Here is a 21,544-nt window from a genome sequence, read left to right as displayed (position 1 = left end):
TGGAGTTTGCAAACCTAAGCTGTGCTGCCATGTTCTTCATGGAGCGAAGAGGCTTTCTCCTTTCCAAACCAGCCGTAGCTGTTCATTTGGGTGTGGGTGTGGGTGTGTGTGTGTGTGTGGGGGGGGGGGTTGTATTTAATATGGATGTGGAGTCTGAGACCTTGGCTTGAAGTTGCTGGGACATCCACTCCTGGGAAGACCTGCATCATTCTTTTTCACATGTGACTGCAAGTCTGCTGTCAGGTCAGCATCACATCCACACTCTGACATTACTGTGTGCAGCAGCAACAAGTCTGTAACACATTCTAATGGTTTATTTCAAATCCATGAAGCAACCCCTAACTAACAATGAATAAATAAAAAAAAAAAAAATAAGAAGAACAACAAAACCGGTGGGATTTTTAATACAGCAGACTCTCCAAGAAGAAATAAGACAACACAGGAACTCCTTCAGATCTGCATATATTCTCAAGGGTAACATTCATTCTATCAGAGCTTCAGTAAGGTTTGAAATGTCAGGACAAACGTTCTAGAAATATCCTGATCGGAGAAGAAATTATATAACAAAGGGGTGGAGAAACAATGTAGCACTTGATTCTGCTGTAGTGCATGTACTCATGCCTTAGTGTCAAATGATTCTTACATCTACTCTGTCCTCACTCGCCTCTCAAAAACACATCAAGGGAGAGAAAGCTGGAGGTTTGGGAATTTCATTTATCCCTCCTGACAAACACATGCAGGGGACTGCAGAGAGCAGCAGACATCGGGTCTTTCTCGACAGGAGGTGTGAGGGATTGATACATTAATCCTCTTTTCCCAGGTGTTGGGTGTAATTAATAACCGCAGGTCTGTGTAAGCACTACATTTCTCAGTGGGATCATGAGAAATGGTTACTGGAAATAAGGTTACTGGACAGAAGTGACAGGCTTCTGCGCGAGCAGCACCATCACAGTGACGACACCTGAAAGGAGAAATGCTCATTCCTGATTATCCTCCAGAGACCACGTTCAGCGTTCGACAGATATTTAGAGTGCAGTAGATTCCCCCGACTGTGCCAAAAATCATGGTTCAGAGGGATCGACTGAAAAACATGAGGGGCAGGGGAAAATAAAAATCCAAAAATATATATTTGTTTATATTTATATATATTTATATATTTACGAGGTATGTATCCACAAAGAAGAAAAGAAATTCCAAAATAGGCAGTCTGTGTTTTTCCAAGTGAGTCCTTACTTGCGATGCCTCAAGGAAACATTAATATTAATAGTAATTTTAGTCAAAAATTAAAAAAAATACAACTGGGAAACTTTGCTGTCCGTCAGCCGTGCTCTGAAACCATAATCTCCACTGTTGGGAGTCTGAAGGCTCCAAATTAGCGGTGACGTCAGGCAGCTGCACTCCAAAAACAGAAAGAAAACAAAGTCTGCAAATCTCAAATCACAAAATCCAAATCCAAGGATTCACTTCAAGAGAAGAATAAAATAAAACCTATCAGGTGAAACTCCCCTAACCGTTGATTTCACAACAACTGCAGTCTCAGAGTCTCCGCCGTGGAGCTGGCGCCGAACTGTTGAGGCTGGGTTGAGGTGTTTGTACTGGAGAAGTGAAGAGAGGTCAGCCACAGGTCCAAAAAAAGGTGTCTTTGTGCAACAAAACAGGCCTCACCATTAAAGTGCCCCTATTAGCCTTTCTGGGATTTGCTAAAACACCTTGTTTGTAGTCCAAGCTTTTCCTTACGCTTCTGATCTATGTCACTGTGTAACATGTTTAAATAAATCCTGCCTAGCTGCTAGTGTGGGGCACTCTAACAAAGAAACACCCGCCCTCCACATGCTCCTTCGCCGTGGGACATTATTTTGTTGCTAGGGTTGCTGTGATAACTCTAAAATATCTCCAATACTAGCAAAGCACACGGCATCGTCTGTTTCTGGCTAAAACAAGAGCATTAATATGCTCACGATACCCGTCAGCTTCTATCCTACCCTCTAAGGCAGTGGTGTCAAACTATGGGGACTTGAATCGGCCTGGCAAAGATGCCAACCCGTCCCGCTGGATGGCTTTGGAAAATATGGAGGAAGGCATGCATCTTTGGACTTTTAACTGTATTTTTTTTTTAAGTTTTACAGATTCTCCTGCTGATAAAGACCTCCCCCACAGCCATTTATACTGGACCAGAGTAGTTAAGTAATAAATAAACAATTACATGACAGAAAAGTTCCTGTTTTTCACTGTCTACTGTAGAAATTTCAATTAAACTTTTTAAATTCATCAATTAACAAAAACTTTGTTTTATAAATACAGGACAGTCTGTGCGGTGAGCTACCAGGACTTTTCTGTATTTTTACATATTTATCATGTAGAAAAACTCAGATGTGCTCTTTATCTTATCCTAACATATCTCAGGAAATGAACTGTGTGGCAGAAAGTGGGGTTTTATTTGTAAAATGAGTTTGACATAATTACATTAAATAGAGGAAAATTCCCAGCAACACTGTTCTAATGGACATATTCTATTGTTCTGTCTACTGTTGTAATTAACATTTATACAATTTCAAGAGAACAGCTGTATTATGTTTGATGCTGTTGGCGTGTCTTTCTGAAGTGGCCACTGCTAACGCGTTCTAAGTTGGCAGCTGTTAAAGGGCTATGCTGGCTGGGCACAAAAACGCTGCCTTGCTTCTGTTATAGCAGTGGACCGAGTGGAGCAGACTGGGCTCAGACGACGAGAAGAGGCGCTGCAGGAGTGCACAATATGAATTTTTCTTTTTTAAAGTAATCCTATTAGTTAAAAACAGCATAATAGGGGCACTTTAACTGAAACAAATAATGAAGGAGCCAGGTGTCCTCCACACATTTGTTAGTCAGGCTGGCAGAAGGCGATGGCTGCCCACTGTAGTCATGCTAGGTACTGCTGCAATGCTGTCTTCGCTCTGAAAAGAGACACAGAATGAGTCCAGCAGGCTAAAGGAGTGTCTGACAGGATATTTTCTTTTTTGTGACGCACTGTTCTGGCCCACCTGTCACTGAGGTTGGGCTCAGAGGATTGTGTCAGTTTGTGCAGGATGTCCACAAAGCCCATCTCCCTCAGCTTGTCCTGACGCTCCTGAGAACCTGATGACACACAGTGAAGCAGAGAGGACAAATAACAATGTCTGCTGACATGTAAAATCCCACTGCAGCTGTGTGTTCATTAATATGAACACAGTCACATGTTCCACAGCTGTATCTTAGCACCAAACCCTCCAATCAGCTCCCTCCTCTGTCCCTGGTCAACTGCCTTGAAGACGTCAAGATCTGGATGTCAAATAATTTTCTCAAACTGAACTCTGGGGTGTAGTTCCCCAAGCCCCAGCTCCAGAAAGGGACTGATCTATGCCATGATGTGGATGGCTGCTCCTATTCACCATCTCCAGGAGTCTCCATCCTGGGTGAAACTAGAGAACATCACCAGACTCTGGCCATTAATCTCAAATTCCCCAGCGGAGACCCCCCATTCATCACCTTCATCACCTCCTGCTTGGAGTGCTGCAATGGTGCCTTGGACAAGCTGCAGTATGCTCATAAAACAAAATTGACAAAGTTTCTACCGACACCAAGTCGTGACAACACCCCGCCTTTATTCACCTCTTGGCTTTGATAAAGTTCGGTATCTCCTATAAAATCCTGCTTCCCAGTGCTGATCAGACATTTCACCTCCTACACTCTGTCCTGGACTCTGCGTTTCCCAGATAACAGCCTGCTCTCCTTCCTTAACAACACAGCCTTCAGTGCTGGTACCCTGATTCTTTGAAATATGCTCCCTTCTGAGATCTGCCCACCTTTGGGCATTTTCAAATAGTAGGTGAAATGTCACAAGCCTTCAGGACAAAAGGCAAACTATAGAAGAGAAATCAGAGTTTAATTAATAATGATGAATGAGTAAAGAAGAAACACTCAGTGCAAAAATGATTCCCAGATTCATCCCATCTGGTCACACAGCATGTTAAGATTTAATGAAGAGAACAATAACTTCAGTTTTAGCTGAATTTAGAAGCAGGAAATTAGAAATCAGAGACATAAAGGGATGAAAATCATCCAGGCCGAACACATTTTCTCTCCAGCTTACAAGTTATCTCCTTTAAGGCTCAACGATTGTTGCTTTTTTTCACTATTATCAAGACAATCGACCTCTGTGGGAGCAGAGAGTTGGCACTGAAGACAATAAAAGTGAAGGAAGGACATCTTAAAACTCTGTTACAGCACTTTCAGAAGGCCATGTACTATAATTAGTATTAAATCCCCTGTATATTCCTATGGCTGACCTCTCTTTAAAACAAACAAACAAACAAACAAAAAACAAACACAGAAAACAGTAAACTGTAGCTTCAAAAGTCTGAGTTACACTCTCCCTGAATGAGCATTTAAAAGACTAAAATGTAAACAACCATTTGAGAGGTCGACTTTATTACCATGCTCCTTCCATCCTACACAGCATTTCTCCATCAGACATCTTTCAGCGTTGTACTCGCCTGTGACGTGCCTTCATTCTGGTAAATGTTCTATAAACTAAAGCTGAACACTTAAGACCTCAGTTCTTACTACTTTAACGTGAGCTCAGCTTTCTTCATCTTCCTCGGCCCATGCCCTTTCTTTATTAGTCCATGTACCTGTGCGCTGCATTTCTTACCGTCCTCCTCATTCCAGATAAGGTTTGAGACGCAAAAGGTTGCAGCAAGCTGCAGTTTCACATTCGAATGCCCCTGTGGGAACAGCAGACATCAGAGAGGTTACAAGTCAAGAAAGACGGGACAATGACACAGATCAATCAGGCCCCGACCTCTAGTATGTGCTTAAACACTAACAGTGTGCACAGTACCATGTAGTATTTGATTTTCTGGAGCATGTCGTCATTGGTCATGATGAGGTCCTTGGCTGTGTTGCCATCGGCAATGTTGACTAGGATGCACAGCGTCTGACAGACAAAGTGTTACATCAGTGCTTTTATCTGAACAGTTTGTTCTGAGGTTAAAAAAAATAAATAAAAGAAAGCAACAGGCAACACATTCACAAAACTGGCAACATTTGATTATCACACTTTGTGTTTGTGGACGGGGACGTCAATCTGTCCACTTAGAAGGCACAAACCGAGTCAAACTGATAACAAGAGCACTGGCCAGGCAACAACAAGACAACCCCCAAACCATGGACCCCTCTATAGCTCTGCCTTGATGCCTGCAGTACACTCAGCTTGTAGTTCCCTCAGTATTGCACATCCATACGTACTGTCACATGAAGGTTTACTGCACAGCACAGTGTCAACGATGTGGAAGAAATACCACGAGGAATCAATATGACCAAAATCTCATATTCGATATGACATTTCTCATCCCGATGATGATAGAAATCACAAAATAGTGCTTTTTCTGTAAATGCTGTGAATCTCAGGCAGCTCGACCTGGGCGTCATGTACCTGGAGTCGAGTGTTTTGATCGATGCATGAAACTTTATATTTGTAGATAAAAGTTGCAACAGCTGCCATTTTCTTTCTGAGTATTTATTACACGGCACGCTGCGGGGAAAAGCCTGTTCTAACGTTTTGAGCACCTGACGGCTCTTTTTTTGCTTCTCATCCTTAAACTCTCTCCTTACTCTTTCACGTGATTCGTTCGTAGGTGGTTGAGAGGTTTGTCGTGTTTGAGTCTGTGGTGGGGACCGGTTTGCAGCATAACTTGCATAGTACAGTGTTCTGGTCCGTGTCAGACTTTTCATAACCAAACCATGTCCATGCTACAGAGGGAGCCTCTCATTTAGGAATAAGGTCCTCGATTTTTGTTGACTGGTCCTTCTGTTTGGAGCTGCCTGGTTCGTCTTCACTGGCCATGCTGGTATTCTGTGTGTCTGCATCCACGTGGTGGCCATCCCAAAAAAATATATTGCTGTAAACAGTGGATTTTGAAATAAAAGATAGCTTATAATATGAAACCAGAGAAGTTTTAATTTCGTCATCCGATACATTTCGTCATATCGCACAGCCCTAACTGTACACACGTACACACGTACACACACACACACACACACACACACGCACACACACACCTTCATCACACACACACACGGAACCCAGGGCCCACTGCACCAGTAAAAGGTTTATTTTATCCACTTACCAAATGCAGCTGGACAAAAACTCCCACCCACTCCATGACGTGCACCAGTGAACAACACCGGAAATCATCTCCTTGTATAACTCCTCCATCGAATGCACAGTGCAGTAGTTACACCCTTTTGCACTTGCTCTACAGCAAAGTTTTACAAATTAATGTCAATCATATCTATTTCACTTCTTATAATTGAGCTATTTGTATATATTAGAGCCATTTCTTATATTTTGTAAACTTTGTAATATATTGTATTATTTAATTTAGTTCAGTCTGTTACTGTTATTTTCTTGGAGCAACTGTAACCACATATTTCAACCTCCTCCAACATGCCCTTTCTGAAGGCTCTCTTGTTGCCTGTCCAGTCCATCTGTTGTTACTTTCATCTGCATCAAAGCAACTGTAATAGATTCACAGTGGTTTGTGCTCCCTAACTGGACAGATTGATATCGCTGAAGTTTAAGTGAGTGAGTGGCCTTGGAACCCTTACTAGATTGACAGGCAGCAGCAAATGCTTCTCCAAGATCACCGTTATCTTTTCTACTGGGCACTGTGTTAACACACCTGAACACTCCAGACCAGCAAACTGTCAAAACGTCTGCCTTTATAGAGATGGTCAATTAAGTACATTTGTTTAGCAGCACCTGGTTGCTGCTTTTCCCTGTATGATGGGAATGGTGCAATGTGTCCTGTTGTGCTGTTCATCCAGGATTGTACTTAATTTTATGACCTGTTTTGGACCAGATTATTGTTTATGTCCCGATACAAACACCACTGAATTTAATAGGATAAGACTGACCTCAGGCAGACAGCCTGTGATCACATAAGCAGAATGTTAAACTGCTCTGCCACACAGCAGCACGCTGAACTTAGAAAAAAGAAATCATCTGTACGTGTGAAGCAGACGGGTGCTCACCTGCTCTTTGACCTCTATACTGTGCTCCGCTTCGAGGATGAGGGTAACTGCCTGCATGATCTGCTTCCCGTGGGAGCTCATGACCTGGTCAATGTGCTGACAAAATGAGAGTTGGGAGTAAAGGGGAAGCAAAGGAGAATCAGTCTGCATGTTGCACTTAAGACCTCTCGACAATTCATTCAAATTCAGCCCATACTGGATCGTTCATATGTAGTGATAACACAAGAAAGTGGGGAGCATTCAACGCTTACCCAGAGGTCAAGTACCACCTATGGCTACGTTCACACTGCAGGCGAAAGCGCATCAAATCCGACTTTTCTGACCCTGTGCGACCCATATCCGATCATGGTTTGACAGTGTGAACAGCACAAATCCGATATTTTCAAATCCGACCTGGGTCACTTTCACATGTGGTACTGAATCCGATACATATCTGATGTTTTAGAAAGCGACTGCTGTTTGAACGGTCATGTTGCATTAAATCCGTCTTTTATGTCACTGACACAAGACAGACGCCAATTATCAGCGCCCGAGAAGACATCGCGAACGCTTCCTGGCCATCCAGTGAAACTGTTTGGAAGACAACGTTGGAGAAACGTGAACATTTTATTTATACTGTATAATCTGCAGATTCTGACAGAAATCTGCAACTATCCTTTGAAGCACCGCTCCTCTCTAAAACAGCAATAAGGATCATTATTAGGCCATTTGTAAATGACAAAATAACATAAAGCAAAATTGGGAAACGTAAAGTCTGAAACAAGTCTTTATATTAAGGTCCATCAGTCAAACAATCCTGTTTGGTCTGGGTCTAAACAGAGCGCGTTGTGTGTGTCGTCTTCTTTTGTGCATGCGGGCCGCTTTGAGGGTTCACACTAGAGCGTGTCTGCTGTCACATTTTATTTGTAGTGTGGACAAGCAGACAAAAAAAATCGGATTGATCAAAAAAAATCGGAATTGAGCATCAAGACCTGCAGTGTGAACGTAGCCTATGACATATGGGCCACCTAAGAGCAGTTCACAAACAGCAGCAGTACATTTGTTGCACACACTAGACTCTTTTGTGAAAGTGGATTTTGTCGATATCGAATCTGACGCAGCACGATAGTCACGATAATATTTGCATGTAACCAGTGGAAAGCTAAAATTTATTTATTCATTTAACAACATCATTTCATAATTACTGCAAAGTATCCACAGCAAACAGTACACATTTTAAAAATATCTTAAATATTATCTGGGAAATATTAATATTAGCTCTCTCTGCTCTACTGTAAACTGAACAGAGGTTTTGATCGGTAAGGGGACAAAACATCACCGTGGAATTTGGGAAGCTGCTCTACACACCAAACTGTTGTAGCTGCTTAACACTCATTCATTAGTATCCAGACATCAATTTTCTTGTGCTTATCCAAGCTTACCCAGCTACTGGCTCCCTGTGTGAGGATATGAATGGGAACCAGAACTGGAGACAGTCTCTCTGGCGTTGGAGCCTCACATTCCTCCCTCACAGAGTCATATGCCAAAACAGCAGACTCCTTTTGAGCCCCTAATCTGAGCTAAGATTGTACTGATGGATACCTACATCAGAAACAGACTTGTTTTTCGTTGTATGTAAACATGTCTTTGTGTTGAAAGTGAGAAAAAAAACTCCTGGTGTGTTTGTGTGATTCAGAGAACACTACCTCTGCCATCAGATCTGTGACTGCAGACAGGGCCAATATAAGGATCTGACCATCGAGCCCAGCTTGACTTAGAGTTCCTCCTAAATGACCGGGTTTTCCATGCTCTCTCTGAGGAAGAACCCATTTCCACCACTTAAATCTGATCTTTTTCCTTAGCTTGTGGCTACAGGCAAGGGTAGAAACACAGATCAACAAGTCTGGCTTCACACTCAACTCTGTTTTCACTACAACAGTGTATCGATGCAGACACTGCACTAGTCTACCACACTGTATCCACTCATTTTAGCAACTGGAGATTGGACCGCCAACTGACCTACAAAGCGCCAGACCCTCAGCCACGCGCTTGCCAAAAAGCCCCACTACAAGGCCTGACTCGAAATCGAGGGCCTCTGTATCCCTGTGCTGCATGAGTTAATCCTTTGAATGTGACTTTAATCACTGTTTTTATAATAAACTCATCAATCTGACCTTCTAACCAGGACCAATTTGCCCTGAAAGAACCTATGAGGGCTTATTCCCCCAGAAGACTACAAATCTCACCAAACATTCATGGATTCTTTCATACTTAAGAAAGCTCAAAAGCTTCAAAGCACTTAGTAGTTTGTAGCGACTCACTTACAGTAGAAACAGTGTGCATTACACCAAATCACAAGAGTTCAACGTCCTACAGGAAACACGCTACCGTTTATCTGTCCACTCCTATTAGAAACTAATCTGCTTATTGTAGAGCATTGACTTTGTTGTGACTGTTGTTGTAATATCAATAAAACTGATTTAAGTTACAATGTGATTCAGTGTGAAGTTTTGTGCTTTAAAAAATTCAAAGCCTTTGAAATTTGACTCAGAACGAGGTGATTTCCATCTGAGATTTAATTTGAGCCGGTGAGTGTTCAGCAGTTAATCGACACAATAATCGACAGCTTATCCAACAATGAAAAAAACCCCAAAACAAACAAAAGAGAAAAAGCTTTAATTGCAGCCTTATTCATGTCTGTTCATGTGTGTGTTTGCGTGTCTCACAGCGCGTTGTGACAGTAGATTGCGCAGCAGACCGAGGGTCTTCATCAGCACGTTGGTGTCGGGGTCTGATAGCAGGCGGAACAGCTGTTCTGTGCCCAAACACCGAACAATCTCCACCTTCACCTTCTGATCAGCTTGGAACGCCATATTCTTAACACACAAACACACAAAGTAGTCAGTCGGGATATTTTAACATCAAGCCAAACACAGCAGCTCACTTTTACAGTGCAGACGAAGGGTGGAGGGGAATATTTTAAAGTACAAAAATTAAATAAAAGCTCACCATCAGGGCCCAGATCCCATTGACTCTCAGTGCAGGACTGTCGCTCTGGGTTAGACTGCATAGTAATTCAATTACCCCTGACTCCAGGATGGGCTGCAGACACACAAAGACAACTGGACTCAACATTAAAGTAATTAAAAAACAAAAAAAGAAAACGTTACTTTACTAAACAGCTATTTTTTAACATCTCCATCAGGAACAGCATCATCATCATCAGTCGTGCAGTCTGCAGAACATTTCCTCTCAAATACTGTCTGCATGGGGCTGTTGCCTACCTACATTCATAATCAGCTCTTGTAGAAACACCTTATACAAATGTGGGAGCCGGGTTTGTCTCTTTTTGGTGCTTTGCCTGTGTCAGAAATGCAGGTGTGACGTGTGTGCCTGCTTTTTGGTTAAAAGCAGCTTCTTCCTGCAGGGCTGTGAGGAGGGGTTAGTGAGTTTACAGCTTCAGAATGCAGACGATCAGAAAACATTTAATTTCTCTGCTTTACAACTCCCTCTAGTCAGTCACGGTGTCGCTCCCTCAACCACAGCCGCCCACTCTCTCCGCTTCTCTCTGCACTTCAGTCTGGGTTCCTTCTCAGAGTAGGTGTAAGACCTGCACTTAATCTCTTTTGCTGTAGGGAAATGTGGCTTCTGAGCTTCTACCTGGCCTGCTGTGTTTACCAGCACATGTTCCACCTGCTCAGATTTTAAAGCTTTCTGCTGTGGCTGAAAACGAGGCTGTGTGAGCGGTGAGATTGTGCCAAACTAGGACAGCTGTGAATCAAACAGCCGAACAACGAGATGAACGTGTCAGCAAACTCGATTCATTTCAGAACCCGGAGTGTCTCCATGAGTGTACCTCTTTGCTGGGTGAGAATTCCAGCAGTAGATTGCATAGTGTAGAGGAAGCCATAACCAGGACTTCATCCGGGGCGTTCTGCAAGAGCTGCGTACAACAGAACACACAACCTTAGTTAATATTTCCTCTCACAATCGCAGACAGGCTCGACGTTAATGTGTCAGGTAGAGAAACTCAGAGCTCCACTAAACAGCTGTGAAAATATGCTGTAAACAAAACTTTAACGTCAAAATCCAGTGACCTTCATCAGGGGTTTCCATACTGCATGATCGTGGAAGCTGGTTCTCAGCTGCTGCACCGACCGAGAAAGACTGTGAAGACACCTAGGACAAAACAAAAATATAAACAGGTGGTTTAATGGAGATATTCAGTGTGTCAAAGCTTTGGTTTAATGTACCAGAACAGCACCAGAGCCTGAATTAAACTGCCTGTGGTTTTACTCATCAACAGGCAAATCCCACTGTGGTCCAAGCCAGGCCTCCAGAGTGCAACAGCAAGCTGACATAAAGGGTTAAATGTGTACAGAGAATTAATACTAATTATATGATTTAAAAAGTAATGTAACGTTTTGTCTAACACAACTGTATGAGATCTAATGTAGTTACATTGGAAACATTACCGCAAGTGGACCTATTACACTAAATTCTTCAGCTCCCTTTACATTAAGATCCCGCCCCCCTTAAGCTAGCTTTATTCTGATAGGTTGCCCTACATCTTAGTTTTCCCCAAACAGAAGCAGCGAAAGGCTGTGGCTCTGCTGTAAACCTTTTAAGAATATCGATCTTAATTAGAAACGGCAGATTTCTCTAATACATCCGTACCAGTTTGGACATGAATCTGATCCAGAGCATGAGTGCGCACAGCACGAGGAAAGCAGCAAACATTAAAGCAGGACGTCTCTGTTCAGTAAATATTTTGCTCATTACTGTTTATTGGATTATTAGGGTGGATATAATATTTAAATCAAATCTACATGACTTCCTGTTAAAAGATCTACATAAAAGCAATAAAATGGCTAAAGTGGAAAACTTTCTATGCCAAAACAGGTCCACTTTAACTTTACCAAGCTCAAATTTAGTGCTAACGTCCTCAAGTCTTTGCAGCTGTCTCACTTTGCACCATACCTGACAGCCGCCAAACGGACTTTAATGCTGGATTCTGATAGGCCGCTGACTATCCTGTCCATCATGTTCTCCGTCTCTGTTATCTGAAAGCCAACATGAGGGGCCGGGTTAGCACAGAAACATATAATGACACGTTTACATAAGCAAACAGAGACGTAAACCAGAGGGCACCTTTTTGCGGATCTCCTCATCGTTGGAGCCCAGCGAGGCGTACAGTTTGAAAGCTGCTTGTCTCAGCTCGTGTGCGTGTTTCAGGTCGTGGTCCAGCTGCAAGACAGCAAAGTGAACTGTTGCTGAACATTAAGTGACAAAGGTTTTTTATTCAAGGTGAAGGATCCATTTTGTGATTAATAAATATGTTTATCAGCATTATGTTCCTGGGAACTGAAGGCCGTAAATGACCTCAATCTGAGGGTTACCGGGTCAAAGCTGAGTGATCGGACAGCTAAACAGTCTTTCTGGGCAAAAGGAATACATTTCAACAGCCTTCAATTTGTCTTAGTAAACAAGAAAGGAAATGTTTTAGGGACACAGACAGCAGATATTTAAATGCCCTGAAAAACATCTACAACTATAAGACTGATTAGCACAAGTTCAGTTTGTTGGTTCACAGACAAATGTTACAAGCCCCTGAACTTTTCATCAGAATCCCGCTATTGAGCCAAATGGATGCAATCAAATTTGTTACGCACAGAAGAAAAGAAGTTTTGATAATCCCAAAAGGAAACTGTCAGCACTTTCTAATGCTCCGACTTTCAATTCACAGGTCCAATTTTTAGTGAGTCCACATCTTTACTGTGACTATGGTCGAAGCATTAGCTACGCTTCATTGTCGTTTATAAAACATCAGCAATCAAATCATTTCGTAACTGCATCTTCTGACAAAAATCTCCAAACACACAATTTACAGACCACAGCTGTGCTATGATTTACACTAAATTTACATGTAAACGTGATCACTCATAGCTACACAACTAGTTTTCCTCTCACTCAGCACACGGGCAGCAAATCAGCTGCTCACTGAACAGAGCAGACATACACAGGTGTGCCTGCAGCAAATATAATTAACACTCAATTATTTAAAGTTGTGATCAAAAGTTGGCACTCATCGTAGGCATGAATGCCACGGTAATGCTTTCAGTGATTTCTTTGAACTATTTTATGTTCCAGGGAAGAAATGACTGCAGCTTACATCATTAAAAAAAAAAAAACAACAACTACTGAGTGCACAACTTTGAATTTACACACAAAGTCAAATATATACACAAACCTTTTAATAGGTGGTGCAATAGGTAAGCACATTTTTTAATAAAAAAAAAAATCAATATGAAAATTGTATTAATTGTATTAGAAGGCCGTTAACTGTGAAATCTGGACTGCACTCTCAGCAGACACTGAATGGGCCATGTTGGTCATGTTTGAAGAACAGTGTTCTGTGTTCTTCACAGCACTGGTTTGCCCTCTTGTGGGCATAATGGGATATTTAAACAGATACGTGTGTGTTTTGTGACAACACTATTTCATGGGGGCAGTGGGAGACCTTAGACCAGCAGCTGGTTTCATCGAGAGCAGCTTAGAGAAGGGGAAATCTAAAAGTCACAAAGCCTGTGATGGATGAAAAGTTACCACAGTGGCAACGTCTTGAACTGATGTGTGATGAACAATGCAATCAAGTTCTCTGAGATTCCTCATTTTAAAAGATAAATATTAAAACTGCTTAACTGAACAGACACGACTCACCCTCTTGATGTCAGTGATGGCAGACACCGAGCTGGGGTACTTGAAGTAGTCGGCTAGCATGGCCACGAGGTGATCAGTGGTGCTTGCGATCCTCTGCAGCTCCACGTCGGGCTCCATGAGATAGGCCAGTGTCTCTGCACCCTCCACCCTTTCCTCGAGCAAATGCTCTTTACTGCACATTCGCACGAGACATGGCAGGGTCTGCACAAGCAGCAAAAAGTCACATTTAAGGGGGAAAAAACAAAAAAGAAGTGCCACTGGTAGAGTATCACAAGAGAAATGATGAAGCGAGGCACAAGAACATGCGGGAAAAATCTGACCTTTAGTACTATGCAGCTATCGTCTGTCCTGATGGCACTCGCTCGACACATATAGGTTAGACTGGAACAGGAGAAGAGGTCACAAATAAACAAAAAGGTACAGAGGATATAACTCAGTAATAAATAAATGTTATGCCACTCACCATTTGGCTGCTGTTAGCTGCATTTCAATGGGTTGATCCCTTTGCATCATTTTGACAAATACCTGAGTGAGTAGCTCACCATCCACCAGCACTGATGAGGAAAAAAAGCACATGAGAGGAGAAAAAGACGAGAGAAAGTAGAAGAAGAAAAGCTCCTCACCATTCACCAGTGTCATGGAGACCTGAGTGTTCTCATACGCCAGGACTGAGAAACACTTTAACGCCTGCATCCGGACCTGGAGAACAGAGGACGATGTATGGAGTGTTACAGAGTATTGTGTGTCAAAGGTCATATCGTCACACTGGGTAAACATGCACACTCCCATTATACCTTATAAGAGGGTGAAATGAGCAAAGGGGCAATATTTTGGATGGCGCCGTGGTTGAAAAGGATCGTCTGGTGCTCTGGAGTCTGAACACAACAAATCTCAAATCAGCAATCGATCAGTCTGAACAGAGACACTGTGATGGACTCCAGTGTGTTTATGGGCAATCAAATACCAACAAATACCTTACAACAGTGGGAGAAGATCTGGGTGATGTACTCCTGGGTTCTCAGAGAGTTGCTCAGAAGAGACATTAAATGAGGAATCACAGTGGGGTCCTCAAAAAGAAAACAAACGAAAGAGAACATACACACAGAATCATTTCAATGAGAGAATGGGTGATCATGTTCAAGAATAGTCAACTTTTAAACCATCTCTGATGTGAAAATGTAAACAAGGTGGGTGAAAATAAACTCCTGACAATCTCAGTTCTAAGAGATAAGATAAGATAAAACTTTATTGATCCCACAACGGGGACATTTTTGCGTCACCTCAGCTCAAGTACAGATATCAGAAGGAAATACAAAAATACAAATAAGTACAATCAGTGAAAAAAAAAGTAAGAGAATGCACTATATACAATGGTAGCATACACAGTACGTGATTATGGATATGGTTGGAAATATGGAAGACAAACTATATAGCTTGACATAACTATTGTACCACTACTATTCCTATTTATAGACATGTACACACACACACACACACACACACACACACACGGCACATGTCCATACACATGGAAGGTCCATTATGCATGAAGTGGTGACCGTGGATGTTCACAGTGTCCAGTGACTTATGACTTTGTGATTGAGGAGTTATAGAGTCTAACTGCTGTTGGGATGAATGATCTGCGAAAGCGCTCCTTCCTGCAGCGAGGGTGTTTCAGTCTCTGACTAAAGGAGCTGCTCAGCCCACTCACATACTCATGCAGTGGGTGATGTGGGTTGTTCATGATGGATGTCAGCTTTACTAACATCCTCCTCTCCATCCACTCCCCCAGCAGGCCACTGCATAGAAAAGGGCAGATGCTACCACAGTGTCATAGAATGTCCTTAACAGAGTCCTGCAGACTCCGAAGGACCTCAGTCTCCTCAGCGGGTGGAGTCGACTCTGGCCCTTCTTATACAGGATGTCTGTATTTGTAGTCCAGTCCAGTTTATTGTTGAGGTGAACACCCAGGTACTTCTGTGGTGCTTTGTAAAAGATAAACCGTTCCATGTCAGCTGTGTCAGAGGAAACGCACTCGCAACCACTCAACAAGAGCGATGAGTCACCATACTCTGCACGGCACCTTGCAAATAGGGTAGCCACTGCTGCTAGCAATGCTAACAATAGCCACAGAGTGACTGTTTAACACACGCTTTTTTTTCCTTTTTTTTTTTTACTTTCAGTCAAGTAGTCGCGAGTAACATCTTTAACTAAAACTGTCCTCATGCTTGCTGTTGGAGATAAAAGAATGTGATGGTATTTTTTTTTTTTTTTTTTTTTAAAGACTGACCTGCTGATTATGAGTTTGACCAAGTAAGTATCCATGACAGCATGGATACTTTTGAACTTTTCTTTAATTCTCTCATAAAGATGAAATTTAAGAACCTCTCCTTTGCCCCTAACAATGAGTTTCGACACCTCACTAAAGTCACGGTATGACGACAATCAGAAGTGTTTCTTGGCTTTTCCAACAGTAGCCGCATAGTCAGAGACCACCACTAACTAACTCATCACTAACTTTTGATGCAAACCAGTCATTTTGTTCTGTAAGCAGGCTGAAATCACTCAGACCAGGAGAGCTTCAAGGACTACTCCCAGCAAGCTTTGAAGGGGTAAACAGGGTTTTGTTGTTTTTGGTTATAAAAATGACTTTTTCCTCAACAACTGCATGACTCGAATAAATCTCAAAATTAGGTGCACCAGGTTACCACGCAGAGCTTCATTTTACTAATACAATTGGAGTATATTTACATTTATCTGACATGGTTTGCATGCCTGTGTCTAGCTGACACCAGTGTTAGTATCCTGTGTCCATCCTCTTTGCGTAAACAAACTGCTGATGGTTAAAGTCTTTGATGGCTGCAAAGGCTTAAACAGAAAGACAGTTTATATGCTGGCTAGCCGGCTATTCAAACAAGGAAAATGACAGATGGGTGCTCTGGTAGATTTCTGGTTACAGCGAGACAGACACAGTCGCTCCACATTACAGATTCCATTTTCTTTCAGAGAAGAATCAATATGCTGCATTTAAACTGCTTTAGGTGTTTACACAGCATACTGCTACCAAGCGGAACAATCACACTTGTCTGTGCCACCATGAGGTTTAATTAACATCTCTAAGCTGCATGTCCGCTGCAGCAGAGGCAAACGAGTGTGGCAAAGAATTTGATATGACTCTGAATCAAATCAGATCATATTAATCACTGCATTTCTTCCAATAATACATTTTATTAGTGCCTCTGTTCTGTATTTATTTGCTACAACAAATACCTGAGACTGGTACTCTGCGCTTGTCATGACCAAACTTGTCTACACATGTGGTATAGAAGGCATTTAAGGCGACCTACAGTATAAAGCAGCTGCACAGGGGTGACTGGACTGATGAAGACAGTTCTGAGACATCGAAGGCAAGCTTCAATGAAGACCAGGTCCGGAGATAAGAGACCTGCAAGCACACAGAGTACGTGTAATCTCACGTCACCTACAGTATTTGCATACATCTGTGTGTGCGTGTGTGTTTGACCCAACCTTGAAGAAGGGCAGGGATGATGTGACAGTCCACCAGGGACTTGATGTTGTTCTCAGTGCCCATGGCGAGGCTTCCCAACACTACGGCGCACTCTGTCCTCAGCTCCATACTGGACGAGCTCTGCTGCAGCAGGTATAATAACCTGGAGCCAACAGAGGAGGGAAGCACAGTCAGGGTTTCTCTAGGTTTTTAATAAGACAGTTGAATAAAGTCTTATCACTTCTATCCAATGCAATTTATATACAGAGCACTGAAACACACAACAGTCACCTCAAGGCACTTTATACTGTAAGACAAAGAACCTACAATAATAGAGAGAAAATCCCAACAATAAGATGACCCCTCCATGAGCAAGCAGTTTGTGACAGTGGAAAGGAAAAACTCTCGTTTAACAGGAAGAAACCTCCAGCAGAACCATACATAGGAAGTGGAAAAAGACAAATAAAGCCCCAGCAGACTATTTTTCTAGCCTTTGCCTAGAGAGGACGTCTGTTTCCCCAACTCCAACCTGGGAGCCGGTTCAACATGAGAACAAACCCTGCATAATAGAATAGAATAGAATTCAACTTTATTGTCATAACCTGTAAGACATAGCAGAATTTACTACCAGGTTATATTGCATAGCTTTAACAGCTGTGCTGTAGTTTCATATTATCATGAACTACAACTTTATACTACTGTCAACAAAACAGACATCAGCATGTAGAACCTGGGGGTAAAAATAAACTTGGCCCTAACAGACCTTTTTTAAGTATCCATCTACTCTGTATCTGTGACCAAATGGGTTCAGAGGATGGCTGGGGTAATGTACTGTGGTGAGTTTCATGCTCTGTTATGATATCAAAGAGGTTGGGGGTTGCAAAACAACTGGATTCAAAAGCACCATAAGTGCTTTTAATGTGGTCCAACTTATTTGGTTGGAGGAACAGACACAAGAGGGTAAGCGTGCCATGTTCCAACAGCTTCATGTAAGTGCATTAGAATGACTTTTTCAAAGACCTAAAGAAGGAAGTAGAGAGCAGGAGAGCGTGAGAGGCGCGGGGATTCATACCTCGGCACGGCTCCGAGGACAATCAGATTGGCCTTCTGCTTGTTGTTTCCTATGACAGCGTTCTTCATGTCACTGTGAAAGCATACAAATACATCCAAATGAGACATGTGAATGTATTTGAAACAACATAATATAACCTTAAGAGTGAATATGAACACCTTGATTTATAGCATGTTATCATTTAATTGATAAGTTATAAGCACATCAGGCCGACACAGGTCAGGCAGGCTGACAGTTTTTAAAAACAACAATAGAAATCATTGATATCAAGCTCATGTTCTACATATTCTCATGTAACACATTAGAAATGAACAGGCTTCATCCAAGTGCATTTTTCCCCCATGAGCTTCTTCTGCTCTGTTAGTACCTTCAGATGATATGTGATATCAAACTGCAGCAAAGTGAGTGGAAAAGCACACTGATCTAGGAGGCAGTTAAGGCAGTCAGGCGCTCAGCTAATGAAACGATACAAGTCGTAACCAGAGCTAGTCTCCCCGCAAGTTAAAAATAACTAAATAGTCCGAGTCCAAATCACAGCAGTCCAGACCAAGAGTGAGAGTGAGACACGAAGTCACAAACAGCTAAGCCTGTGCATGTAAGCACACACCCCTACTGCAACACTGTCGTCACTAATGTTTAGAATTTGGGACATTAAAAACAAGCACGTGTTGGTAAATGATAAACAGCCTGTGGAATTAAACTCTTAGCAACAACAACAGCTGAATTTAACGTAACAGGGTGGACTGTTTGTTTTTGTTTTTTTTAACCACCAATTTCATTCATTTTCAACAAAAAAGAAAGAAAGAAAAATCAGGAAAGCCCAAAGACGTGCTATTGCAGTGGCTGAATAAAGTCTGCAAATTGGAGGCAAGCAGAATTTGACAGCTGTCATTTACTGCAAAAAAATTATTTCAAACACTTTTTTTCCTGCACTTTGTAAAACAAAATTTAAAACAAAATCAAAAACAAACAAAACAGCACACGCAGAGATTTTTCTGCAATGTCTCCACCCACCAAACAGGTTTTGGCCTTCCACCAAGAGAATTAATGAAAACTGTGAAAAAAAATATATATGTAAGACTTCAATTTAATTTACAAGTTTGAAGCATAATGCATTTTATGCATCAAACAAAAACAAAAAAACTCTATAAGATGCACAGACTTCTTGCCTTACCTACATAATGCGCGACAGTATTTTTGTGTGTATTCACATAAGTACTATTCTGACACAGGAAAGACCCTGATATACATGTGTATATATCATACGCGATCAGACCCACACTTACATGACTCCCTGAAGCACTTTCTGTGGGTCGGGGTCAAACAGTCTGTCAACATAATGGCGACTAGTGGCGGTGACTTCCTGCATTAGAACAAAAAACAAAACAAAAACACAAACATGACTTTTAGAAATCACTGACTTGACCCTGGATTTACCTTGTACAGTATTTTTTCTCTACACTATCAAATGCTGTCCTCCACATCTGACAACAGACAAAGTGCACATATTTCAGCAGAGTAAAACCCTACGGAATTTGGTTTCTAACTGAACAATTATTAACCATTAAATAAACAATAATTAATTATACATAAAAAGGGCAGTTTTAAATTGTTTTTTTTTTTTTACAACTAAAATAACACCTTTTGTGTTACACACAGGAAAAATACAGCAGCCTCCACGGCAGGAGCCTTTAAAAGCTTTTTGACACTGCGACACCAGAAAACTTTGTTTATATCACTGGCAGCTTTGACCAGAACTTTCCGCAGAAGTCAACGTCCTCCAGCTGCCAACGGAGTCACACTTTGATGCCAGCACGTAGCTCACAAGGTGTCCCAACACGTTCTGTACCTGTGTACCTCTCATTCAGACAGCCACTGTGGCAAACATTCATTTCACAAGTATACAGCAATATGCATGTATACACAATAACGGATCAACTCGTGTTTTAAAAAAAGAGTGAAGCTGAGATGCTAAAGTATCAGTTACCATGATATCTTCAATCACACTGCCTCCTTTCTGCATACACCTACCATGGGGGGCGTTTCACGGGGGCTCCTTATGCGCTTTTTCGTGGAACATTTTGCGTTATATTAGCCAAGTTACAGTTGGCAGTGAGTGTCACTTGCTAGAGTAAATCCCAGAGTCTTACCAATTACTACAGCTCTGACTGCCGACACACTACATATAAAAAAAAACCTCAAGAGTAAGGAAACCAGTGAGTTAGCGAAGTTTGCTTCGCTAGCTTAACCGTATGCTACAGTTGCTAATGTTACTTGCAGGAGCACCTAACGTTAGCTAGGTTAACAATGTTAAGTTTGCTATTGCAATTAAGACGGCGCATAACTTAAAATCAAATAATACTGAGTGGTTTGAATAAAAATCTCATTCCTACAACTTTTTATCCAATGTGCATGATGCATTCTATAAACATGTTTTGACTACTGCAAAACTGGTGACAGCACTGGTACTCTTAGCAATTAGCTGCTAACTCATTCCGAGTAACACTGACAGCTAGTTTGTTCGCTCAATTTTGTTTTAGGTTACAACGACGGGGCGAGCGGGCACAGCTCGCATGTATTCCCTTTATTGTGTTCGGAAGGTTCCCGTCCGCCCGGGCAACGCGAGGAAGCAAATCATTCTCTACAACAGCTACGTAGGCGGACCGCTACATGTTGCAATGCCTTTAACTTAGCTTTATGGCTAACAGAAAAACCTTTATACTTGAGAGCTTCTAGATGACCAAACAAAATCAGCTACTCGCAGTTGCCGTTTGCATTCTATAACCTGACAATGCTAGTTGAAATTATAAAGACTGGCACTCACAGACAGCACACTGATGCGGAGTGGGGCCTCCAATAAGCACGCCATCTCTCTTCCTCCGATGGCGCGCCCCAATCGGCGCAGCAGTCTGGAGACACTCCACCCCCCAGAGCAGCTTTGAGGGGCCTTTAAAAAGTAACTGTAGCCTAATCAGACAACTCTTTGCTAGCGTTATTTCTAAAACAGGCCCCTATATTCTTCCGTAGGCTCAGCTGTGATGTCCCGTAGCAGATATGCAACAAAAACCAACACCGCTAACTTAGCAAGCTCTCTGACAGACCGTGGACTTGTCAATAAAGTAAATATTGTTTATAAACGTGACGTAGTTGCTGTCTGCTTGAATTTGATTCGACACAATAGGTTGAGTCGTGCGAACTATGCATCAGATTAAGGA

At 42.0% G+C, this 21,544-nt stretch overlaps 1 protein-coding gene across 3 annotated transcripts; it reads right to left on the bottom strand.

Moving 5' to 3' along the window:
* Positions 1–299: 299 nt before the first annotated feature.
* On the bottom strand, positions 300–21,509 carry armc8 (armadillo repeat containing 8). Of its 3 annotated transcripts, none has more exons than XM_040006782.1 (22): positions 21,154–21,508; positions 19,616–19,692; positions 18,330–18,401; positions 17,278–17,420; positions 17,097–17,194; positions 14,724–14,816; positions 14,544–14,624; positions 14,373–14,448; positions 14,213–14,303; positions 14,070–14,130; positions 13,750–13,950; positions 12,181–12,276; positions 12,010–12,092; positions 11,127–11,208; positions 10,886–10,972; positions 10,039–10,131; positions 9,756–9,905; positions 7,051–7,146; positions 4,856–4,951; positions 4,667–4,739; positions 3,018–3,111; positions 300–2,930 (listed from the first exon to the last, which is right to left on the bottom strand). In XM_040006782.1, the coding sequence occupies exons 1-22, from the start codon at positions 21,196–21,198 to the stop codon at positions 2,897–2,899; spliced, it is 2,022 nt and encodes a 673-aa protein (XP_039862716.1). In that variant the 5' UTR covers positions 21,199–21,508; the 3' UTR covers positions 300–2,896. The 3 variants fall into 3 exon arrangements, with proteins under 3 accessions (XP_039862716.1, XP_039862718.1, XP_039862719.1); XM_040006784.1 differs by lacking the exon at positions 21,154–21,508 and adding an exon at positions 20,361–21,132; XM_040006785.1 differs by lacking the exon at positions 19,616–19,692 and having other exon boundaries at positions 21,154–21,509.
* Positions 21,510–21,544: the final 35 nt, after the last annotated feature.

This window comes from Simochromis diagramma, unplaced genomic scaffold, assembly GCF_900408965.1.
Source record: "Simochromis diagramma unplaced genomic scaffold, fSimDia1.1 OVJJ01000514.1, whole genome shotgun sequence".
Classification (NCBI taxonomy): Eukaryota; Metazoa; Chordata; class Actinopteri; order Cichliformes; family Cichlidae; genus Simochromis; species Simochromis diagramma.
The sequence above is the reverse complement of the archived record's forward strand: the minus strand, read 5'-3'. Positions and strand labels throughout refer to the sequence as shown.